Below are 21,639 nucleotides of genomic sequence, written 5' to 3'. Positions count from 1 at the left end.
AAAACATGGAAGACATCTGGAGCGCTGGTCTTGCGGCGTCACACTATGCCTCTCATATATAGCGAGAGTAGACACATGATGTAACATATGCCAACATAATAGCACAGGAACGCAGGGGAAGCCGACAGCTTGTGCTGGCGTCCAAGGCGACCGGGTGTGGTGTTGTAGCGGTATCATGGGGAGGAGCACTCATAGTCAGGCCCCGAGAATGTAGTCATATCGATGAACCTCGTTAACAAATCTCGGTGTCATACTCGTGTGATTGTTTGGTTTTCAGATGATCGATGTTGGCCTCAGATTTATTCTAACATGTTGCATTCTTTATCTTTGCATAGGTCCATCACATTGGTCCTTCCCATCGCGTACTTCGCGTACAATCATCGTTCGGCCTAGCTCCAAGAAACGGCGGCGGAGCTCGGCCATGTATGACTTGCTGCCGGCCTCCACTATGAGCACTCGCGGGCCACCTGGTCCTCCCGCCTCTCCCTTGCGCTGGCCACCCAGTTGTCCACCGTCGGCTCCGTAGGCGGCAAATATCCATCGGGGAAATTACGTCGGCCGAGGCACCGACTTAATGTGGTATGGTCGGGCCGCTCCCTGCGCTAAGTAGAAGGAGCCTAACTAGTGGGTCTTCCCGGTGTCGCGGTTGTATATTTCTGCGACCCAAGTGCCCCACTGGAGTTGCCGCACGCTGTGGTATCTCGGCACCTACGGCAGGGGCGGTGCGATCTCAGGGGATGCCGCTGGAGGAGGAGCTGCCACTGATGCAAGAGGAGGAGGCGGAGCTGCAGCGTTGATCTGCCGGCAACGCGTTGTGGACCGTAGGTGGGGACCGGCGGCGGCCTCCGGATCCACCCATGTCGCCCGCGGGGTGAGTGGATGGGCGGCGGGTTGCGGCCGAGGCGTGGATTCGGTGGCGGCGGCGGAGAATTGAGTGGCGCCTAGAAGGGAGAGAGAAGGGAAAAGTTTTATTCCTCGGCCGAGCGAGCGAGTATATTTACTCCTCGTTTGTTGCTCGGAGTAGAATTTATAGTCCTCTATGGGTTTTAGGAGATCGGCTAAGTCCGGTTTAAAAGAGTAAACTAGATTTTTTATTTCTCTAATCGGATCTAGGTGATCGGCTAGAGATGCCCTTAGCTTACGGAGGGGTTTGTCAGGAGCAAAGTTTCCACTTTCGAAACCAAGAAAATTTCACTCACCCTTGAATTTTTTTCAAAATTTCAGGAAAAAATCGAGCAAATTAATGATTTTTTAGTTTGGATAAGTCCGATTTTGAAGAATTGAATAAGCTAGTATATTTGCTGGCCACACACCAACCACGGAAGCCCATAGACTATGACCGAGATCCATACAGCGAGAGTAGCCATCCATGAGACCATGACCGAGATCCAGCCGTAATGGTAACAAACTCTAACCTCTATCCTTGCGTCTCGGGTGAAATCCCAACTGCCTACCTTCCTTCTAAACTCATCAATGGAGGCCAGGCACGCATGATCTTGTGCACTCAACAAAATCGTTAGCCGCCATGGGTTGTGTCATGTCCAGCTCCTCCACCCCAACTCCCTCCGCCACCGCCGCTGCCGCCGTCAAGCCTCAGACCGTCTCACCCAGGTCAGGCTCGCATGTTCTACTTCTATACATCAACGTGTACCCGACATACCAAGGGCTCGGCAACGGCAAGTGCGTCAAATCGGAGACCTTCCTCGCCGGAGGCCGCCGCTGGTACGTCGAGTTCTACCCCGACGGCCAGGGCCCGCAGGACGCCGGCTGGATATCCGTCTTCCTCTTCCTCGTCCCGGCCGGCGCCTTCGAGGTCGTCACGACGCAGGTCAAGATCAGCCTACTCGACGCGCACGGGAAGCCGGTGCCGTCCTACGGCTGCAGAGGTGGGTGGAGGTGCTGCACCTTCTCCAGCAATGAAGGGCCGTGGGGTTACTCTCGGTTCATCACCAGGGCTGATCTGGAGAGATTAGGTCACGTGTCACGGGAGAACGGTGGTTTCAGTGTCCAATTCGACATCATTGTGTCCAAGGAGATTTCCACCGAGTACGTTCCTGGACGGAACCATGATCGCATGCTAGTGCCGCCGTCGGATATCCTCCATGATCTCGGTCAGCTCCTCTCCTCCGGTGAAGGGGCGGATGTCATGTTCGAGGTCGGCGGTGAGATGTTCGCCGCACACAGGTGTGTCCTTGGTGCTCGTTCCTCTGTCTTCAGGGCGCAGCTTCTGGGTCCAATGAAGGAGAGCACATCAATGTGCGTGCAGATAGAGGACATGGAGCCAAAAGTATTCCAGGCATTGCTTTATTTTATCTACACCGATTCGGCGCCTGAGATTGACGATGCTGATGCACTAGGGATGATCCAGCATTTGCTTGTTGCCGCGGACAGGTACGGCCTCAAGAGACTGAAGTTGACCTGCGAAGAGAAACTATGCGGTTACATCAACACTAGCACAGTGGCCACTACAGTGGCACTCGCCGAGCAACATGCTTGTCCTGCACTCAAGGAGGAATGCTTCAGATTCCTTGAGTCCTGTAACAATAGCATGCTGGATCTGATCACACGGAGTTCTGACTTTGAGCATCTAGCAAGAAGTTGCCCGTCTATTATGAAGGAGCTTATTCCCAAACTTGCTCGCAAACCCCCTTGTGTAATAAAATATAGCAACATGTAACTAGCTATATATTGAGGAAGTTTCCAAAGTCCACATTTAGTGATCAACTGCTGTCGACGAGGATGGGCGCATGATGGCCAAAGAATGTACTGGACTGGTAGTACTGCTATCTTTTTGCTTGGTCGCGGTGCACAGCACACCTTTTTATTTAACGTTTGAGTATTACTATGGAGTCATTGATTATTTGAATTATTGAATTTTACGGTGTGCTGCCAATGAACTAGGTATCATCGAGTTTGCAGCTCATACATTATTATTGAATTAGATGACTCAATTGGATCCCAAGGTGGTTAGTTACTTCTGTTGCTTAAGGGTGTGTTTGGTTGGAGAACGAAGTGGAATGGAATGTCATGGTTCCGTGACATTCCATTCCACTAGAATGGGTTGGTTCCGTTCCTACGTTTGGTTGGGCAAGTAGGTGTAATGGAACGGTTCCATTTCAGTGTTTGGTTGGAAATAACGTAATGGAAGGCATTTGATGTCACATATATGCATAATTGTCACTAGTCTTTGTATTTTTAACACATAATAAGAAAATGCCAGAAGCATACTAGTTATTCACTCATATACATGTCAACAATCTGTCAAAACGCTAGCCTAAAAACTGTCAAAATACAAGTCATGCATTCATATTCATGCCAAAATACGAGGTATCCATCCATATAGATGTTAAAATACTAGCCATTTACGCAAAATCATGCTGCTGTGATTAGGAAAATCTACCAAGTTTCAGAACACAATAGTACGTATTCCTGAATCGATTCAGCAGCTGATTGTCGCTGCTTGCCCAGGTGTGGCACATAGATAAGGGATTAGCACTGCAGCCGGAGCTGGCAGTCAATGGCCGGCACCACAAAGTCGCCACTGAGGGACGGCAACGAGTTCACCAGCACATAGCTTGCTTGCGAGATGTAGCCGCCTCATCGCGATCCAGTTTAAGCTCACGGAGATCCGCAGCAACCCGACATGGAGCATCACCAAAGATCCGCAGCAGCCCGACACGGAGATCCGCAGCGACCAGACGCGGAGCTGATAGGTGATGGAGATGCATCGCCGGAGAGGGAGATACCTCGCTCGAGAGGGATGGAGGAGGAGAGGCGGCGCACTAGTGGGAGAGATAGAAGAGGGAGCGGTGGCGGCGCGGCGATGGGACAGAGTTCATGGTTGCGGGAGTCGCGGGCAGAGGTGAGAGACGCGAGGCCGAGCCGTTCCTTGTGATTCCTCCAAATCGGAGGTACGAGTGTATTCCGGATCTTAGGGGAATATTCCGCCCGGGCGAATGGGTTGGTTCTGGCGCTTCGCTACTACCGAACATAGGAACGTGGGGCAGGCACGGGATGGACCCGTTACATTCCATCCGGTGACCAGAACCAAACACACCCTAAAGCTTTGTGTCTATCTCTATCATTCTTCTATGTGTCATCCTTTCAGCTAGCATACATTGCTCTTCTGTAATGAATTCTACACAAGAAGAAGATGGCATACATTGTTTGTCTGTAATGAATTCGACAAAAGAAGAAGAAAATTACATTTATTCGATTATCTTTGTTGTACTAATTGCTCTTCCAAAAAGATGTAGTCTTGAAATCTATCACCGATATGAAGCAGGCACTATGGTGTTATGCATTTGTATGGAGCTTCTGGCTGAAAGTCTTTGCTAGTACCGAAGACTCAACGTGATCCTCCACACATCAGACATATTAAAGTATAAGTCATGAATTTGTATTAATTACTGGATGGAAAATGAGAAGATAGATAAATAGCAGAGTTAAGGATTCAATCTACTTGAACCTTCATCTCCCCAATCCAAAACCCATTTTGCGCTGTCAACTCTGAAAATTGGCGCACAACATGTGGTTTAGGTCAGATTCTCAGCATCCAACGTTAGCATCGATGATGTGTTGTATGTGTAGGTAAACATATACTACTATATTTTTTTCGTTTGTATGTATACTGTGGTAAGCTTGTTTAGTACAGGTGCATCTGCTATAGTCAAGGGCTCAAGGCTTGCCTATGTATCCTAAAGATGTATCTGGCATCATCACATATACAGATGCACTTGGTACCTTTGTAGGAAGGTACATTTTTTTGCGAATAGTAGGAAGGTACATTTTTTTGCGAATAGTAGGAAGGTACATTTAACTAATGATAACTGAGCTTAACACAACTCACATGAGAGTAAAAATATGGTTTTTGTGACGAAGGTGAAAAAATTTAAAGTTTCCGTGCCCATTTGCCAAATTGGGATATCTGAAATTGTCGTAATGATTTCGGTTTTAACAAGGTTGGAGTTTCAAACTTCTTACATGTCATGTTCCACTTGGGTGCACTCACTTGGAGATTATATTAATATAGTTTTTGCGACGAAGGTGGAACAATTTGAAGTTTCTGTGCCCATTTGCCAAATTGAGATATTTGAAATTGACGTGATGATTTTGGTTTAGTAGGAGTTTCAAACTTCTTACAGGTCATGTGGCACTTTGGTGCAATAACTTTGGATGATGGTCTAGCAATAGAATTTGTGACGTATAAGTGTGCCATGTGAACATTTTTTTTCCTGATCGACATGGCTTATGGCGTACTTACTTTGCATCTGCTAAGGATTAGAGGATGTTTAAAACTTCATAACAAAGATGATTGAGAATTTATAGAAAGTGGTTGCACACGAGCTGCTATATTTTATTCACAAGGTAGTGAAATATAATAATTGATCCAAATTAGAAACTAATAATTATTAAGGTAGTGAAATAAAATAATCAATCCAAATGATCAGATCTATAAATAAAAAGTACCAAAAGCACAAAGCACCTCAAACATAAAATAAATGCATTAAGGTCCATGACCACCAAACGACCACAGTCGCCACAAGAATGAGCCACCGACAGTTGCTTTCGCTGCTCCTATGTCGGAGTTGGCTTAACCTTGTCGATAATAGCCGAAAAGCCTTCATGCAAGAATTAGCGCCCCAGAGCAGCAGCCATCGCCGTTGAATCCGTGAATCGATCTGAAAAATCTGACACCAAATCTTGCCATTGTGTACGCACAACGAGAAATCCTAACCTCTCCGACCCGGGGAGCTAGAAGGAATCAACACCAGAGCTCCATTTAATCTGTCCCAATAGACGAACTTGAGGACGATTGGAGCTCGAAAGACTAACTGGAGAAAGAAGCACCGCCATTCGTCCGAACGTCGCCCCTACAAGGAATAAAACGTACCTACCTACTAGCCGGACCTAAGAACCAGGATTTTCCTCCCCGCTACCGGCTGTCGGAACAACGGACAGAGAGGAGACGGATCATCGGCAGAGATGTGCCGAGATGGGGGGGGGGGGGGGGGGGGGGGGGGGGGGGGGGAAGGCTTTCCTCTAGTCGCCTTGCAAGAGGTGAAAGAAAAAACATAAATATATCACTGTCCAGAAAAAAATCAACAAATCATGAGAAAACTAGAGAGAAAACATTCACGAGCCTCGGATGTGTTACTATGAGCTGGCCACATGGATATGAAGTTCGTGCTGTTCATCCAATTCGGATTGCAATCTAGCAATAGAATTTTGTGACGTATAAGTGTGTCATGTGAAATTTTCTGAAACCACCACGGCCTTCTGTACACTTACCTTGTACTATCTGCTACTCTCTCCGTTCCAAAATACTAGGTATCATGAATAGCAGGTGTTTTCTTAAACACAGTACAAACGCAAATGCTCATATTCACACAAGTCGGCATATCATCTTAAAATTTACCAAGTAACTGTAGGCACCTCGTCGTCGACGGGAACGTCTTCTTCAACCGAATACGCATCGCCGGAAATTCTGAAATAAATTCAAAAATAAATGTGAGCACCAGGATTTAAACCCTGGTGGGCCTAGGATAGCACAGCCCTCTAACCGTCCAACCACAAATTGGTTCGCAAATTAATAAATGTATAAAATGATGTAGAAGGCAGAAAATAATTGCCTCGTCAAATCAAAATTTATAGAGAGGCTGCATTGGATGAGCTACTAGTTTCCATATGGTAAATGATATAATAATGACTACAAATTACAATCTAAAAAGGTCAATATATGTCTAGAAAAAATCTGCAAAACATGAGAAGACAGAAGAGAAAACAGCGGCGGCCATCGGATGCATCATCATCTTGGGTTGCCTTGGTCCCGAGCGGTGCAGCTTCGCCAACCCGATATCGGAAGGGTCTTCCGTATCCGTTGCGTGGCCGCCAACGACGTTGTCCTCGTGCTTGCACATGTCCTCCTGAACCATGCTGCTGCAGGGGAGCTCCGCCTCCTCGAGATCATCACAAGCATCCGTGGCCGTGCTGCCAAACACTCTAGCCGCCGACGTGACGACGACATCGATGTCGCACCTGACGATGAAGCAGTCGTCCACGACGTAACCCGACTTCTCTAGCTGGTCTCTTCCCATGAACCTAGACCGTTCGCCGATGACATGGCCGTTGAACTTGAAGACGCCCCCGAAACTGGAACGGTAGTGCTTGAGCTTGGCCGGCGCCGGCTTCTTGCCGTCGTGAGGGACGAGAGAGAACCGGACGTTTGCGTTGACATGGCTGAGGACGTACTTGTCGGCGATGCTGAGGGCGAGAGAGATGCCGTCGGCGTTGTTCCACGATCCTCCGTTGGGGTAGTAGTGGATCCGCCAGCGGTGGCCGGCTGCCTCGAACTCGCCGGACGGGGCCGCCACGCCGTTGCCGAGGAGCTTTGTCTCCGTATAGCCGTTAATTCTGAGGACATGGCTGCCGGTGGTCACCGTGGTGGTTAGGGTCGAGGTGGAGGCGTCGTCGATCATCATAGTCGATCGCAGGTAATAGGTTGTAGCGATGTATACCGGCGGGAGCTACATATATTCACACGATCACATCAACCCTGTCCGTGTAGGCGTGGGTATATATTTCGATCCGGATAGGGCTATATATCCTCTCCGACTCCGACTGTCACCGTGTTGTTGTCCCATCGTTGATGTATTTTGTTGTGTAAATCCTTTGGTAGCTACTACTCTCTTTGTTCCTAAATATAAGTCTTTTAGGCATTTCAATATGGGCGACACTAGGCGCCGGCGCACCGACCCAACAGTTGGGCAGGTCCAGCCCTAGCCGCCCGATGCAGCGATTAATGACCGTCAGATCTGTCCCTCGCTTCGTCCTTCTCATGAGTCATTTTCTTTTTCCAAAAAAAATTGCAACGACCCGAGCGCCGTCGACACCACGTCATATCTCCGCAAGAAAACAACCGAGCTTGAAGCACCACCGCGGCGTTCCTCATCGTCGGTGGGCGCCCTTGCCGGCCGTCCGCGCTTGCCCGAGATCCGCGCTCGCCATGGATGCAGCTTCGCCGCCCGCACTCGTCAGAGATCTGCGCTCACCATGGATGCAGCTCTGTCGTCCGCGCTTGCCATGGATGCAGCTTCACCGCCCACGCTCGCCATGGATGGATCCCGCCCTCGCCGTCGCGCACGCCATGGATGCAGCTCCACCTCGCTGGTGATTGACTGGTTCTAGCAAATAGAATTGCCTGTTGTAGCATTTTTCATTGTTTGTCGTAGCAAAATGAAGACACGGTTGCAGCAAAAAAGAAACGTCGCCGTTTTCACTGGTTGTAGCTCGCCGTTGCAGGTAGCAACATTTGCATAATGAACGGATGTAACAAAACCCGTTGCTAGACGTAGCAAATACCTACGATGGTTGCAACAAAAAGTCGTCGTCGCCGCCGCGGGTCACAGCTCGGCCGTGCTGGATGTAGCAATACATTATGCCAGTTGTAGCAAAAAGTGATGCTAGTTGTAGCAAAACCACAACGCCGGCTGTGTGTGTTGGGGAACGTTGCAGAAAACAAAAATTTTCCTACTCGTTTCACCAAGATCATCTAGGAATTCATCTAACAACGAGTCATCATATGCATCTACATACCTTTGTAGATCGCGTGCGGAAGCGTTCAAGAACGGTGACGATGTAGTCGTACACGACGTGATCCAAATCACCGATGACCAGCGCCGAACGGACGGCACCTCCGCGTTCAACACACGTACGGGACGGGAAACGTCTCCTCTTTCTTGATCCAGCAAGGGGGAAGGAGAGGTTGATGAAGATCCAGCAGCACGACGGCGTGGTGGTGGATGCAGGGTGTCACAGTAGCTGGGCTTCGCCTATACTGCACGAGAAAGACGTAACGGGGAGAGAGGGAGGTGCCAGGGGCTGGTATGTCAAGTCCCTCCTCTCCCCCACTATATATAGGAGGGCCAAGGGGGGTGGTGCGCAGCCTAGGAGATCTAATCTCCTAGGTGCGGCGGCCAAGGGGAGGATTCCCTCCCCCCCCAAGGCACCTAGAGGTGCCTTCCACCACTTGGACTCCTCCCATGAAAACCCTAGGCGCATGGGCCTAGTGGGGCTGGTGCCCTTGGCCCATGTAGGCCAAGGCGCACCCCCTACAGCCCATGTGGCCCCCCGGGACAGGTGGCCCCACCCGGTGGGCCCCCGGGACCCCTCCGGTGGTCCCGGTACAATACCGATAACCCCGAAACTTGTCCCGATGGCCGAAACAGCATTTCCTATATATAATTCTTTACCTCCGGACCATTCCGGAACTCCTCGTGACGTCCGGGATCTCATCCGGGACTCCGAACAACATTCGGGTTTCTGCATATACATATCTTCATAACCCTAGCGTCACCGAACCTTAAGTGTGTAGACCCTACGGGTTCGGGAGACAAGCAGACATGACCGAGACGACTCTCCGGTCAATAACCAACAGCGGGATCTGGATACCCATGTTGGCTCCCACATGCTCCACGATGATCTCATCGGATGAACCACGATGTCGAGGATTCAATCAACCCCGTATGCAATTCCCTTTGTCAATCGATATGTTACTTGCCCGAGATTCGATCGTTGGTATCCCAATACCTCGTTCAATCTCGTTACCGGCAAGTCACTTTACTCGTACCGTAATGCATGATCCCGTGACCAGACACTTGGTCACTTTGAGCTCATTATGATGATGCATTACCGAGTGGGCCCGGTGATACCTCTCCGTCATACGGAGTGACAAATCCCAGTCTTGATCCATGTCAACCCAACAGACACTTTCGGAGATACCCGTAGTCTACCTTTATAGTCACCCAGTTACGTTGTGACGTTTGGTATACCCAAAGCACTCCTACGGTATCCGGGAGTTACATGATCTCATGGTCTAAGGAAAAGATACTTGACATTGAAAAACTCTAGCAAACGAACTATACGATCTTGTGCTATGTTTAGGATTGGGTCTTGTCCATCACATCATTCTCCTAGTGATGTGATCTCGTTATCAATGACATCCAATGTCCATAGTCAGGAAACCATGACTATCTGTTGATCAACGAGATAGTCAACTAGAGGCTCACTAGGGACATGTTGGTGTCTAATATTCACACATGTATTACGATTTCCGGATAACACAATTATAGCATGAATAAAGACAATTATCATGAACAAGGAAATATAATAATAATGCTTTTATTATTGCCTCTAGGGCATATTTCCAACAGTGTGTTGTAGCAAAACGTGACCCTAGTTGTAGCAAAATCTATGCCGGTTGTAGCAAAATCTATGCCGGTTGAAGCATGTAGCAAAACTGCAGCGTTTTGTCATCTTCTTCCAGCTCCAGCCGTCGCTGGTTGAAACTTTTTCAAACTACAGTTGAAGCTTTCATCTGGACGAGTGTAGCTTTTTTCTGTGCGCGGTATCCGGTTGAAGCTTAATATACCGCGGGTTGAAGCTTTTGAATCAAACGGTTGTCGCTTTTTGCATCATCGATTGCAGCATTGGGTGGAGGAGCAAAAAATGCTTTCAAGTTCGTTTCGGGAGACGGTGGTTGCAGCGGTGGGGGAGGAGGTCGCTCCGACGTGGCTGTAGCATCTCCGGCGGACGGTTCCAGCACAAGGAACTATGAGCAGCAGTTCGCGGACGGTGTATCCATGGCGAGTTTCAACTCTGTCTCGCCGGGGCGGAAGGAACCTGCAGCCAGGGGCAGCGGAGGGAGTTGGAATGAGCTGAGGTTGGAGGTAGGGATCTGCGCGGGATAGGAGCTAGCCGCCAGCGGGATCTGAAGGAGAAAGACGAGGGGCTGGCCGCCAGCATGCGTGGGTGCGGCTGAGAGAGAGAGAGAGAGAGAGAGAGAGAGAGAGAGAGAGAGAGAGAGAGAGAGAGAGAGAGAGAGAGAGAGAGAGAGAGAGAAGGGGATCTGGAGGAGGAAGAAAATAAGGTGGGGCAGGAGGTGAGCAGAGACGTATGATGGGCCCGGATCGCTTGGCTTGCGCGTGACCGGCTCGTGCATTCCGACAGCGCTCCGGCTCTAAACGTTTACCTTTCAATATGGACCATATATGGAGCAAAATAAGTGAACTACATTCTAAAATATGTCTATATACAACCATGTGTATAGTTCATATCAAAACCTCTAAAAAGACTTATATTTAGGAATAGATAGAGTACGAACTAGTAAAGACTTGTACTCATGCTATCTTTGCTGATACTACGTGCTTGTATGTAAGAGCATCTTCAATAGAAAATTGTAGATGCAAAAATAATTAATTTTTACACCCGTGAGGCCCTAAAACGCACCTTTAACAGATGTAAAAAAAATTACATAACCTGCTCCAAATGATGTAAAATGCAACACAAGTACTAGAACCACATACATTTACAGACTTTTTTGTGGTAAAACTTTCAATCTATTCATCGTCGATTATGATAGTACAACGAATACCAGAAATAATAAAAAATACATCCAGATCCGTTTTTGTTTTTGAGAAAATTATGTTTTTTGTCCCTCAAGTCCCAAAAAGTATAGACTTGATCCTTCAAAATTTTTTGATAGACATTTGGTCCTTCAGGTCTCAAAACCGGATAAGTTTCATTCAAAACCAGATTTTGACCACGTTGACCAGGTTTGACAGGATTTGACCATGTTGACTAGATTGACTGATGAACAGTAAATTCAAAAAAAAAGCAAAGAAATTCCAAAAAATATGGAATTATATGAGAACCAAAATTCTTGGGTGCGCGAGGTGCATGTAAATTTTTGTGGTCAAATAACTTCCAAGGATCTCAAACAAAATTTTTTTTTTGGTTTTTTTAGCCAAAAATTGTTTTTTTGCCACGAGCTTCACGAATGTCGAAACACCACACAAAATTTCCCTTTCACACCCAATCATCTTGGTTGACACAAAATTATAGTTTTTTAAAATTTGTTTGCTGTTTTTTTTAATTTACATTTCATCTGTCAAAGCCGGTCAACACGGTCAAAATCTGGTTTTAGACAAAACTTATCCGATTTTGAGACTTTAAGGACCAAATGTCTACCAGTTTTTTTAAGGGACCAAGTCTGTAATGTTGAGGAACTTGAGAGACAAAAATCATACTTTTCTTGAACATGAATATATACATATTGGTACAACGCACAGGACTGTTGACCTCCACGATTGCTGTTGTTTGCCCCAGCTACTGTCGAATGACAGAAAAAGCAAAGTCTGAACCGTTTTTTCACTTGGGCCATTGTGAGGCGTTGGATCTTGTTTGGATTGTAGATGTACAGCCGCATGTTACAGCCTGACTGTCTGAAGGCATGTCACGTGATCTCAATCCTGCTTATAAGCCTCATAGCTCGTCAATCCACCAAAGGGGTACTACCCCGTCCGTAGTTATTAGCCCCTCTTGTATTTTAAGTCAAATTTTGACTACCTGTATAGCTAACAAAATATGATTTATACGGCATAAAAACAATATCATTGGATTTATATTTAAAAGAGGGTTCGTATCATATATATTTTTATGACATATAATTTATATCCTATTAATTAAATTTACGATTAAAGTTTGACCCTAAATACGAGCGGTCCTACTGGACCCGGATGGAGGGACTAAAAGCGAGACGATTCGAATCATTCAGAAACAAAAGAGGAAAAAAGGGACAGAGACAAAGTTAGAACAGACACCGAGGCAAGGGGCATTTCAGACATTTTGCTGAAGGGAAGTCGGCAACCTCCTTTTACTTTTCTTGAAGCAGGGTGGTCGGCAACCTCCACAGCGCATGAGTCATGAACTCCCCAGTCCCCACCACGCGTCCACGCCAGGGCACACCAAAGCATCCAATGCTCACCCCTTTCCACCCATTACTACCCTCCACCACTAACCCCCTCACAACCCTCCCGGAGGAGCGGCGGCGGCGGCGAGATGGACATCCCGTCGTTCGTGACGTCGATTCTGACGTCCTTGGCCGTCTTCGTGGTGCTGGTCCTGGTGTTCACGTGGCTGTCGCGGCGGCCGGGGAACGCGACGGTGTACTACCCGAGCTTGCTGCTGCGGGGGCTCGACCCGTGGGAGGGGCGCGGGCGGGGCACGCGCAGCCCGGTGGGCTGGATCCGCCAGGCGTTCACGGCGTCCGAGCCCGACGTCGTCGCCGCCGGCGGAGTCGACGCCGCCGTCTACCTCGTCTTCCTCTCGTCCAGTACGGCCAAGCAAACCACGCTCTTCACTTCATTTGTTTACCCATGCTTTTGTTGAGTTGCTTGTTTGGTTTCTAGTTCCTACTAGGTTGATTCGTTTACTACTTACAAAATCTGTTTTGCGTTTCCATGTTTTCTTTTTGTGCTTCGCCAATTAGGAGTTCATGCACAAAATATAAAATTTAGTCCTGCTGTCGTCGACTGCGATTTTTATGATGAATCTGCTGTCGTAAACTGGTTTCAAGCATGCTGTATTCTGCTCTAAACAAATATGTACTCACTCTGTTCACAAATATAAGATGTTCTCGATGAAATATTTTTTTCAAAACGGAGGCGAAAGATTTGCCTCATCTCATTAATTAAGAATAGTTTTGAATTACATGACCGACCGCCATAGACGCCCCGAAACCGATAAGCCTACTCTCGCGGCATAAAAGAACTTAGACGTTTGGCCCCTGCCAACCCCCAAAGTCTGACCTCCGCCTTGATTCTAGACGTGATTACATTTGGCATGGAGGACACCATCCTAAATACTCTGGCATTCCGCTCGTTCCAAATCTCCCAAGAAACCAACATGACGAGAGACGCGAGGCCCTTTTTCTCGATGAAATATGGAGTATATACTGACTGAAATGATTGAACAAACACCCTAAAATACGCCTACACATCCAAATCAAGAAAGAGTTGAAACATCTTATACTTGTGAACATGAACGGAGGGAATATACAGTAATTTCTAAAAAAATGATGTGGTTTTGTACTAGAAAGGAAGTTTCATGTTTGATTGTTTTATTTTCATGTACTCCCTCCGTTCTTAAATATAAGTCTTTGTAGAGATTCCACTATAAACTACATACGGATGTATATAGATGCATTTGAGAGTGTAGATTTATTCATTTTGCTCCGTATGTAGTCCGTAGTGAAATCTCTACAAAGACTTATATTTATATTTAGGAACGGAGGGAGTACCGATATAAAGACTGGGCAGCTTGTTTTACCTTTATGTACCAATTTAAGGAGTAGTATCAGTTTACTTTTAAGGAAACGATTAAAATCGGCCACCCGCTCGCGCGCGTGCTGCATGGAACTTGGGGGCCCACGTCCAACTGCCTTATCCCTTCTTCCCAATCACCTTTTCTCTTCCGGACGAAACCTTATGTCCTTTTCTCGTTTCTTCCTGTCCATTCGTTTCTTTCTCTATTCTTTTCGGCCAGAGAGCACCACCGTGCGGCCTCCGGCCCGTACTCCACGTCTGCTGCCGGCGTTGCCACAAGTACGGCCGCCGACGGGTGCAAGTATCTGCGCCCGAGGAGCCAGCACCAGCTTCTCTCCGTTCTCTCGCTCGTCAAGCTTTCCTTCCCTATCCACAACCAGCACCTCAAACCAGCCATGCGAGCACGCACCTCGAACCAGCCAAAAACGAGTATCATGCATGGAGGATTGCTGGAAATATGAAATTTAACCTATTAAATTGCTTAGTCTGTAGTGCAAAAAGGCCGTTGAAAAGGCTAGGATGCATGCGTTTTCGGTCAAATATAGGTAGGTAGATATAACTAGTATATCATGCAGAGTAGTTGCTCGAATTAAAGATATATAGCATGCACTTTTTTCACCAATTATCAGATCTTTTATTCTCTTGTGTTCCAGTGTTTGCAATCCTTGCTTTTGCCGGGATTGTGTTGCTTCCAGTTCTGTTGCCAATTGCTGGAACTGATAATGCCCTGGAGGATTCTACTGGCAGAATGCCGTCCAACGTCACACATTTCGAAATATTGTCATTGGCCAATATTGAAGTAAGTAATTCTCTTATTTGAGCCTAATCACCTGTCCTTGATACGTCACAACCAAACTCAGCAGTGTACTTCTTGATATTTTCTCCAGGACCGAAGTATGAGGCTGTGGGCATTCATATCAGCAGTCTATTGGGTCTCCTTTGTCACCTATTTCATACTATGGAGATCCTACAAGCATGTTTCGAATCTGAGAGCAGCTGCAAGATCAACATCAGAGGTTAAACCACAGGAGTTTGCCATGTTGGTGAGAGATGTTCCCATTCCACCTCCTAATCAAACTATAAAGGACTCGGTGGACTCGTATTTCCGAGCACTTCATCCTGACACATTCTACAAAGCAATGGTTGTGACAGACATCACCAAGGTACTGTAACTCACAAGTTTTCTTTTCTTTAGGGGAGTTGTTTATTATTCGTGACATGTGTCTTATTTCCTGCCAATACAAGATAATAATAATAATAATAATTACCGCATATATGCAGGTTGATAAAATTTTCCAAGAGATTGAAGGTCACAAACACAAAATTGCTCATGCTGAAGCTGTCTATGCAGAATCAAAAACAGCAAACAGACCTGAGGGCACGAGGCCTACTCATAAGACGGGATTCCGTGGCCTTATCGGTAAAAAGGTCGACACGATTGAGTATTGTAATGAACAGATAAAGGAATTGCTGCCCAAACTAGAGGATGAACGGAAGAGCGCCCTCAGTGAGAAACAGCAACGGGCTGCCTTCGTCTTCTTCAATAGTAGAGCTGCTGCGGCCTCAGCATCTCAGACTCTCCATGCCCAGATGTTTGATGAATGGACTGTTACAGAAGCTCCTGAACCACGTGAGGTAATATGGGCCAATCTTCCAAGGAAAATATATGACAGGCACACCAGACAGACGGTGGTCTATCTCATTGTCTTCGTTACCGTTGCCTTCTACATGATTCCCATCACTGCCATCTCTGCCGTTACAACGCTTGAAAAACTGAGGGAGAAGCTGCCCTTTCTGAAGGTGGTTGTGGACCAGCCGTTTGTTAAGACGGTCTTACAGGCTTACCTGCCGCAGATCGCGCTTATTGTTTTCCTCGCCGTGCTGCCAACTCTTCTTGTGTTCCTGTCAAAGTCCGAAGGGATTCCTTCACAGAGCCATGTGGTGAGGGCGGCATCGGGAAAATATTTCTACTTCATCGTCTTCAATGTCTTCATTGGCTACGCAATTGGTTCCTCATTGTTCAGCGCTTTGGAAAAAGTTATCAAGAACCCTACTGGGATTTTTATGACGCTTGCCACCAGGCTTCCCGGAACTGCAACTTTCTTCTTCACGTTCGTTGCACTCAGGTAATTAATGACTGTGTCTCGCTCATTTATGCACTTTAAGTTGCTGTCCTGAGCTTCTTCCAGTCCCAGTCCAGTATACGTACACATTTCTGAATTTCACCCAGCCGTAGAATATACCGATTGATTGTTGTTTTCGACAGATGCTTTGTTGGTTATGGGCTTGAGCTCTCTCGTTTGGTCCCTCTCATCATTTTCCACCTGAAAAGGAAGTACATATGCAAGACAGAGGACGAGGTGAGAGCGGCATGGGTTCCAGGGAACCTGAGGTATAACACCAGGGTTCCCAACGACATGCTCATCGTGACAATTGTGCTGTGCTACTCCGTCATCACGCCTTTGATTTTGCCATTCGGTGTTGCTTACTTTGCTCTGGGTTGGCTTATAGCAAAAAACCAGGTGAGCGAGATTTTATAATTACTTCAATGTATGCATGCATGTCGAACAGCTGGACTGACCAACCTGGGCATGTTTTTCTTTTTTTTTCTTTTTTGCAAATAGGCATGCATGGCTTCTTGAAGAGAACAGATTTCAGAAGTGACTTAATTACCTTACGTTCCTCCTTGTTGCTAAATGCAGGTTTTGAGAGTTTATGTTCCGAGTTATGAGAGCAACGGGCGAATGTGGCCACACATGCACACAAGGATCATTGCAGCTCTCATGATCTATCAGGCTACCATGATTGGTATCATCAGCCTGAAAAAATTCTACTATTCTACAATCCTCACACCACTCCTGGTGATAAGCTTAATCTTCGCCCGCACATGCCATGCACGCTTCTATCCTGCATTCGCCAAAACCCCTCTCGAGGTGGCAAGTCAGCAGCTGAAAGAGACGCCCAACATGAGCGCCATTTACACTGCGTACATCCCTCCTTGCCTCAAGCCCGAGAAGCTCGAAGATGTGCAAGTCTTTGAAGACACTCAGTCACGCACCACCTCCAGAGCTCCGTCCTTTTAATGTAACTAGCAAAGGTGCAAGCGCTACGCACGTTAATATTTAGTCAATATATTAATTGCACGCGGATATTAGGTATGATATTATTTGTGTGTTAATCCTGTGATTAGTGCAATATTTGATATGATATTAATTACACGTTCATCATTGGAGCAGTCTAAGTCGTTGGATTGACTTAGTTCGATGGCCGAGATCAGTTGAATCTGCCCCTCTGGGTTTTTTTATATTGGTATAGATATAGATGTAACTAGTTGCATCAATCAAAATTGGATGCGTAACCATTCGAAACATAGGGATGACCTGAGCACCCTGTGAAGCTTCTGTTTCCAGGACATATAGGAAACTGATATCATGTGCCATGTACATCCATTCGCTGTTGCATGTTGGAAGACGTCTTTTTATATTGAGTTAACTCCACTGTTTAGCCCCCCAAGTTTCACGTTTGTGACAGATATTATCCTATTTAGCGAAATTTCTCAATTTATAACCCATTTAAGCAAACATGTGCCACATTTTATCCCATTTAGTGTTTTCCTCCCATTTGGATGCTGACTGGATGATGTAGACCAAACCTCGATCCTGAGATCCAATCTGTTGTTGCGGCCGATCTTTCACGACACTCCACCACCAATAGCAGCAGTAAACTCTCGCCCGCGCACGGATGTACGCGAAATAGAGGGATCCAACCTTACGGTCCAGCATGAGAAAACCAATCTCGACGACGGTACTCACGTGCAAAACAATTTCCTCGCAGGAATCGCAACAAAGAGGTTTTCTAAAGCTTTCTTCAAAACTTAGGGATTTTTAGACAGCTTCCCCCCAAAACTCAATACGGGTGTCTATCCTAGAAACACATCGTGTTTATTATCAAAATATAACCTGAATTTTACAAAGAGCTAGTTTGGCTTTATATAATAGCCGCAGCCTAACTATCTTGGAAAGCAAGACTTGCTACGTACTTAAAACAGAAGGTAACACGTAAGCATATCTAAACCGACTTGAAAGATTGAAACAAAATAAAACTAGTACTAGCTTTCGTGCATGAGCTGGTTTGTGCATGCGTTGGGTCAATCTGGGTGGGCCCCAACCAATATCCTTCAAGCTCAAAAACCCCCAAATAAATGGCCTCCTCACGTACATGGCTTCCTTGATTGGCAGGAAAAGAAAGAATAATATTCTTCTTCTTTTGATTCTTACGCTGGACTCCTTGGTGCCGCCTCCTGAACGTAGCTTACCAAAATAACTAATGTATTATTTTCCTTCGTTTCCTCTTGATGCATGACAGTCTAACACCGAAGCAATTATCATCTTAACCTGAGCAGGCTTCTCTTCTCTCCTGATGCACATCGCTTGAAACGCTTCAGCATGCATGCATCTATCTACTAGTGGTTGCTCATATTCGAACTTAACTGTGGGTATTTTGATATACATCGCTCCATATCAGCTCCAGTCGAAACCACGACCATCTCTGAATTTAAATTACGCGTGGTTGTATCACTGGAGGTGCCATGCTGGCGGTTTAGCAATCTCTGTGTTTTTTCAGGCGGACTCGGCTGGTTTATTTGCAAAAGAGCAGGACCTGGTCGAACCGCACCCGACTCGCCGTGCCATGCCCATGGTCGCGCCGCGCCGCACCAACCACCGCGCCGTGTTTCTATGGCCGTCCGATGCTTCTCTTTGTCGTGGCAGACTCGGCACTAATGTAATGCTAAAAAATGTCTTACATTATATGGGACAGATGGTGTATTTTCTAGCTAGCTCTCTTGTAGAAAGACTAACCAAACTCCAGCCACACACACTTGAAACGGAGTAGTGGTACTAATTTGCTTTTGAAACTGATCGCTTGAATAGCTTGTGTTACAAGGAGTGCAAACCAGCCTATTTGAGATGCTCACCTAAGCGCTTACATCATGTCCTAGGTGCTACATCATTGTTGACCTCGTGTGCCTATGATCACCTCATGGCAGACCTCACTACTTTTGACAAGGTTTAATCCCTGACCCAAACGCTTAGATCATGTCATAGGTGCTACATCACTGCAATCAGTCTATGAGCGCCACGTGAGCGATTGGTGGTTGCTCCTCTCAGGGCGGCTCGAGCAGTTCTCGATCTCGCCACCATAGCGGCTAAGCTCTTGCACGCCTGCCCTCACCGCTGCCAGCGGGTCTCGTGCCGGGGCGTTCGGTGATGGCTGGCCCATCTGACAGGGGCAGTTCCTTTCGTCCTACTGGCGGCTGCTACCGTGGCTGGAACCGGTGGCCATGTATGCAGGCCTCTTGCCCACATCTGGCCGAAATAGCAACCAGGGGTGGAGGTCTCCCCTTGTCATCTTCCCCATGACAAACAGATATGGCTTTTGAGATCCAAATCCGGCCATGTCGGCCCTTCGGCCGACGGTACTGGGCATGGCTCTCTTCGGCGAGGTGGCAGTCGGCGGTGGTGTCCTGTGATGGCAGCCCCACTGCAGATTGTGATAGCCATTGGAAGGTCTTCGTGACGATTTCTTTCTTTAGATCTGGTGCTTGGCTTCGACGGTGAGATGCAATCTATGAACGATGGCTTGACGCAACGGTTATAGTTGTGAAGCGGTGGCATTGCATATAGCTGCTCGGATGGAGGAAAAGTGGTGGCGACAACACATGAGTGACTTCGATGGTGTTGCTAGCACCTGATTTGAAGCTCCGGGGTGAAAACCTAGGTCTGGCCCAAGTTGGTTATACCTGGCAATGACGATGCTTTTTGTGTCGTCACCTTGTTGAAGGCATTGCTTGAATATGCTCAGATTGGGTTTTCAGGGTGAAAACCTAGCTAGAGTCTAATCTTTGGTAGTTGGATTCGATGACGTTGGTGCTTAAGCGTTGCTCCCTTCCAGAAGATGTTGCTGTTGAAGAACCTCGTCGTCCTTATGGGGTCTTGAGATAGCTTGTGTGGATAAGTGATGGAAATATGCCCTAGAGGCAATAATAAAATGGTTATTATTATATTTCCTTAATCATGACAAAAGGTTTATTGTTCATGCTAGAATTGTATTGACCAGAAACTTAAATACATGTGTGGATAAATAAACAAATACAGTATCCCTAGTGAGCCTCTACTAGACTAGCTCGTTGATCAAAGATAGTTAAGGTTTCCTAACCATAGACATGAGTTGTCATTTGATAACGGGATCACATCATTAGGAGAATGATGTGATGGACAAGACCCATCCATTAGCTTAGCATATGATCGTTTAGTTTATTGCTATTGCTTTCTTAACGTCAAATACATATTCCTTCGACTATGAGATCACGCAACTCCCGGATACCGGAGGAATACCTTGCGTGCCATCAAATGTCACAACGTAACTAGGTGATTATAAAGATGCTCTACATGTATCTTCGAAGGTATTTGTTGGGTTGGCACGGATCGAGATTGGGATCTGTCACTCTGAGTATCGGAGAGGTATCTCTGGGCCCTCTCAGTAATACAGCATCAGAAGAAGCTTGCAAGCAGAGTGACTAAGAAGTTAGTTATGAGATGATGTATTACGGAACAAGTAAAGAGACTTGCCGGTAACGAGATTGAACTAGGTATGAAGATACCAACGTTCGAATATCGGGCAAGTAACATACCGATAGACAAAGAGAATTACGTATGTTGTCATAATAGTTTGACCGATAAAGATCTTCGTAGAATATGTAGGAACCAACATGGGCATCCAGGTTCCGCTATTGGTTATTGACCGGAGAGGTGTCTCGGTCATGTCTATATAGTTCTTGAACCTGTAGGGTCCGCACGCTTAAACGTTCGTTGATGATATAGTGTTATATGAGTTATATGATTTGGTGACCGAATGTTGTTTGGAGTCCCGGGTGAGATCACGGACATGAAGAGGAGCTCCGGAATGGTCCGGAGGTAAAGATCGATAATATTTGGACACCGGAAGAGTTTCGGGGGTTACCGAATAATCATCGGATCACCGGAAGGGGTTTCGGGAAGCCCCGGGAGGCTATATGGGCTTAATAGACCAAAGAGGGAAAACACCAGCCCACAAGGGGCTGGTGCGCCTCTCTCCCTGGCCGCTAGCCCTAGGGGAAGGAAAGGGGGAGGGGCGGCCCCTCCTGCCTTTCCCTCCTCATGATAAAAAGGAAAGGGGGAGCGCCACCTCCCCCTGCCTTCCTCCCGTGTGCATAGGATGAGGGGGGGGGGGGCAGCAAGACAGGGGCCAACGCTGGCCGCCGGCCCCCTTGGGGGTGCCCTAGGCTGCCTCCCTCCTCCCTCCCACCTATATATACATGAGGGAGGGGGCGCCACACACCCACGACATTATTCTAGCCGTGTGCGGCGCCCCTCTCCATAGTTTTGTCCCTCAGTCATATTTTCGTAGTACTTAGGCGAAGCCCTGCGGAGATAGCATC

The 21,639-nt window shown here is 47.1% G+C and overlaps 2 protein-coding genes across 2 annotated transcripts; both read left to right on the top strand.

The window, feature by feature from the left end:
- Nucleotides 1-1,525: 1,525 nt before the first annotated feature.
- LOC125549620 (BTB/POZ and MATH domain-containing protein 1-like) lies at nt 1,526-2,677 on the top strand. The gene is made up of 2 exons (XM_048712973.1): nt 1,526-1,624; nt 1,682-2,677. The coding sequence occupies exons 1-2, from the start codon at nt 1,526-1,528 to the stop codon at nt 2,675-2,677; spliced, it is 1,095 nt and encodes a 364-aa protein (XP_048568930.1).
- A 10,099-nt stretch (nt 2,678-12,776) lies between these two features.
- LOC125542328 (CSC1-like protein ERD4) lies at nt 12,777-17,389 on the top strand. Its single transcript, XM_048705314.1, has 6 exons — nt 12,777-13,171; nt 14,816-14,961; nt 15,050-15,325; nt 15,444-16,288; nt 16,429-16,684; nt 16,865-17,389. The coding sequence occupies exons 1-6, from the start codon at nt 12,898-12,900 to the stop codon at nt 17,243-17,245; spliced, it is 2,178 nt and encodes a 725-aa protein (XP_048561271.1). The 5' UTR covers nt 12,777-12,897; the 3' UTR covers nt 17,246-17,389.
- Nucleotides 17,390-21,639: the final 4,250 nt, after the last annotated feature.

This window comes from Triticum urartu, chromosome 3, assembly GCF_003073215.2.
Source record: "Triticum urartu cultivar G1812 chromosome 3, Tu2.1, whole genome shotgun sequence".
In the NCBI taxonomy this organism is placed as follows: domain Eukaryota; kingdom Viridiplantae; phylum Streptophyta; class Magnoliopsida; order Poales; family Poaceae; genus Triticum; species Triticum urartu.
The sequence above is the reverse complement of the archived record's forward strand: the minus strand, read 5'-3'. Positions and strand labels throughout refer to the sequence as shown.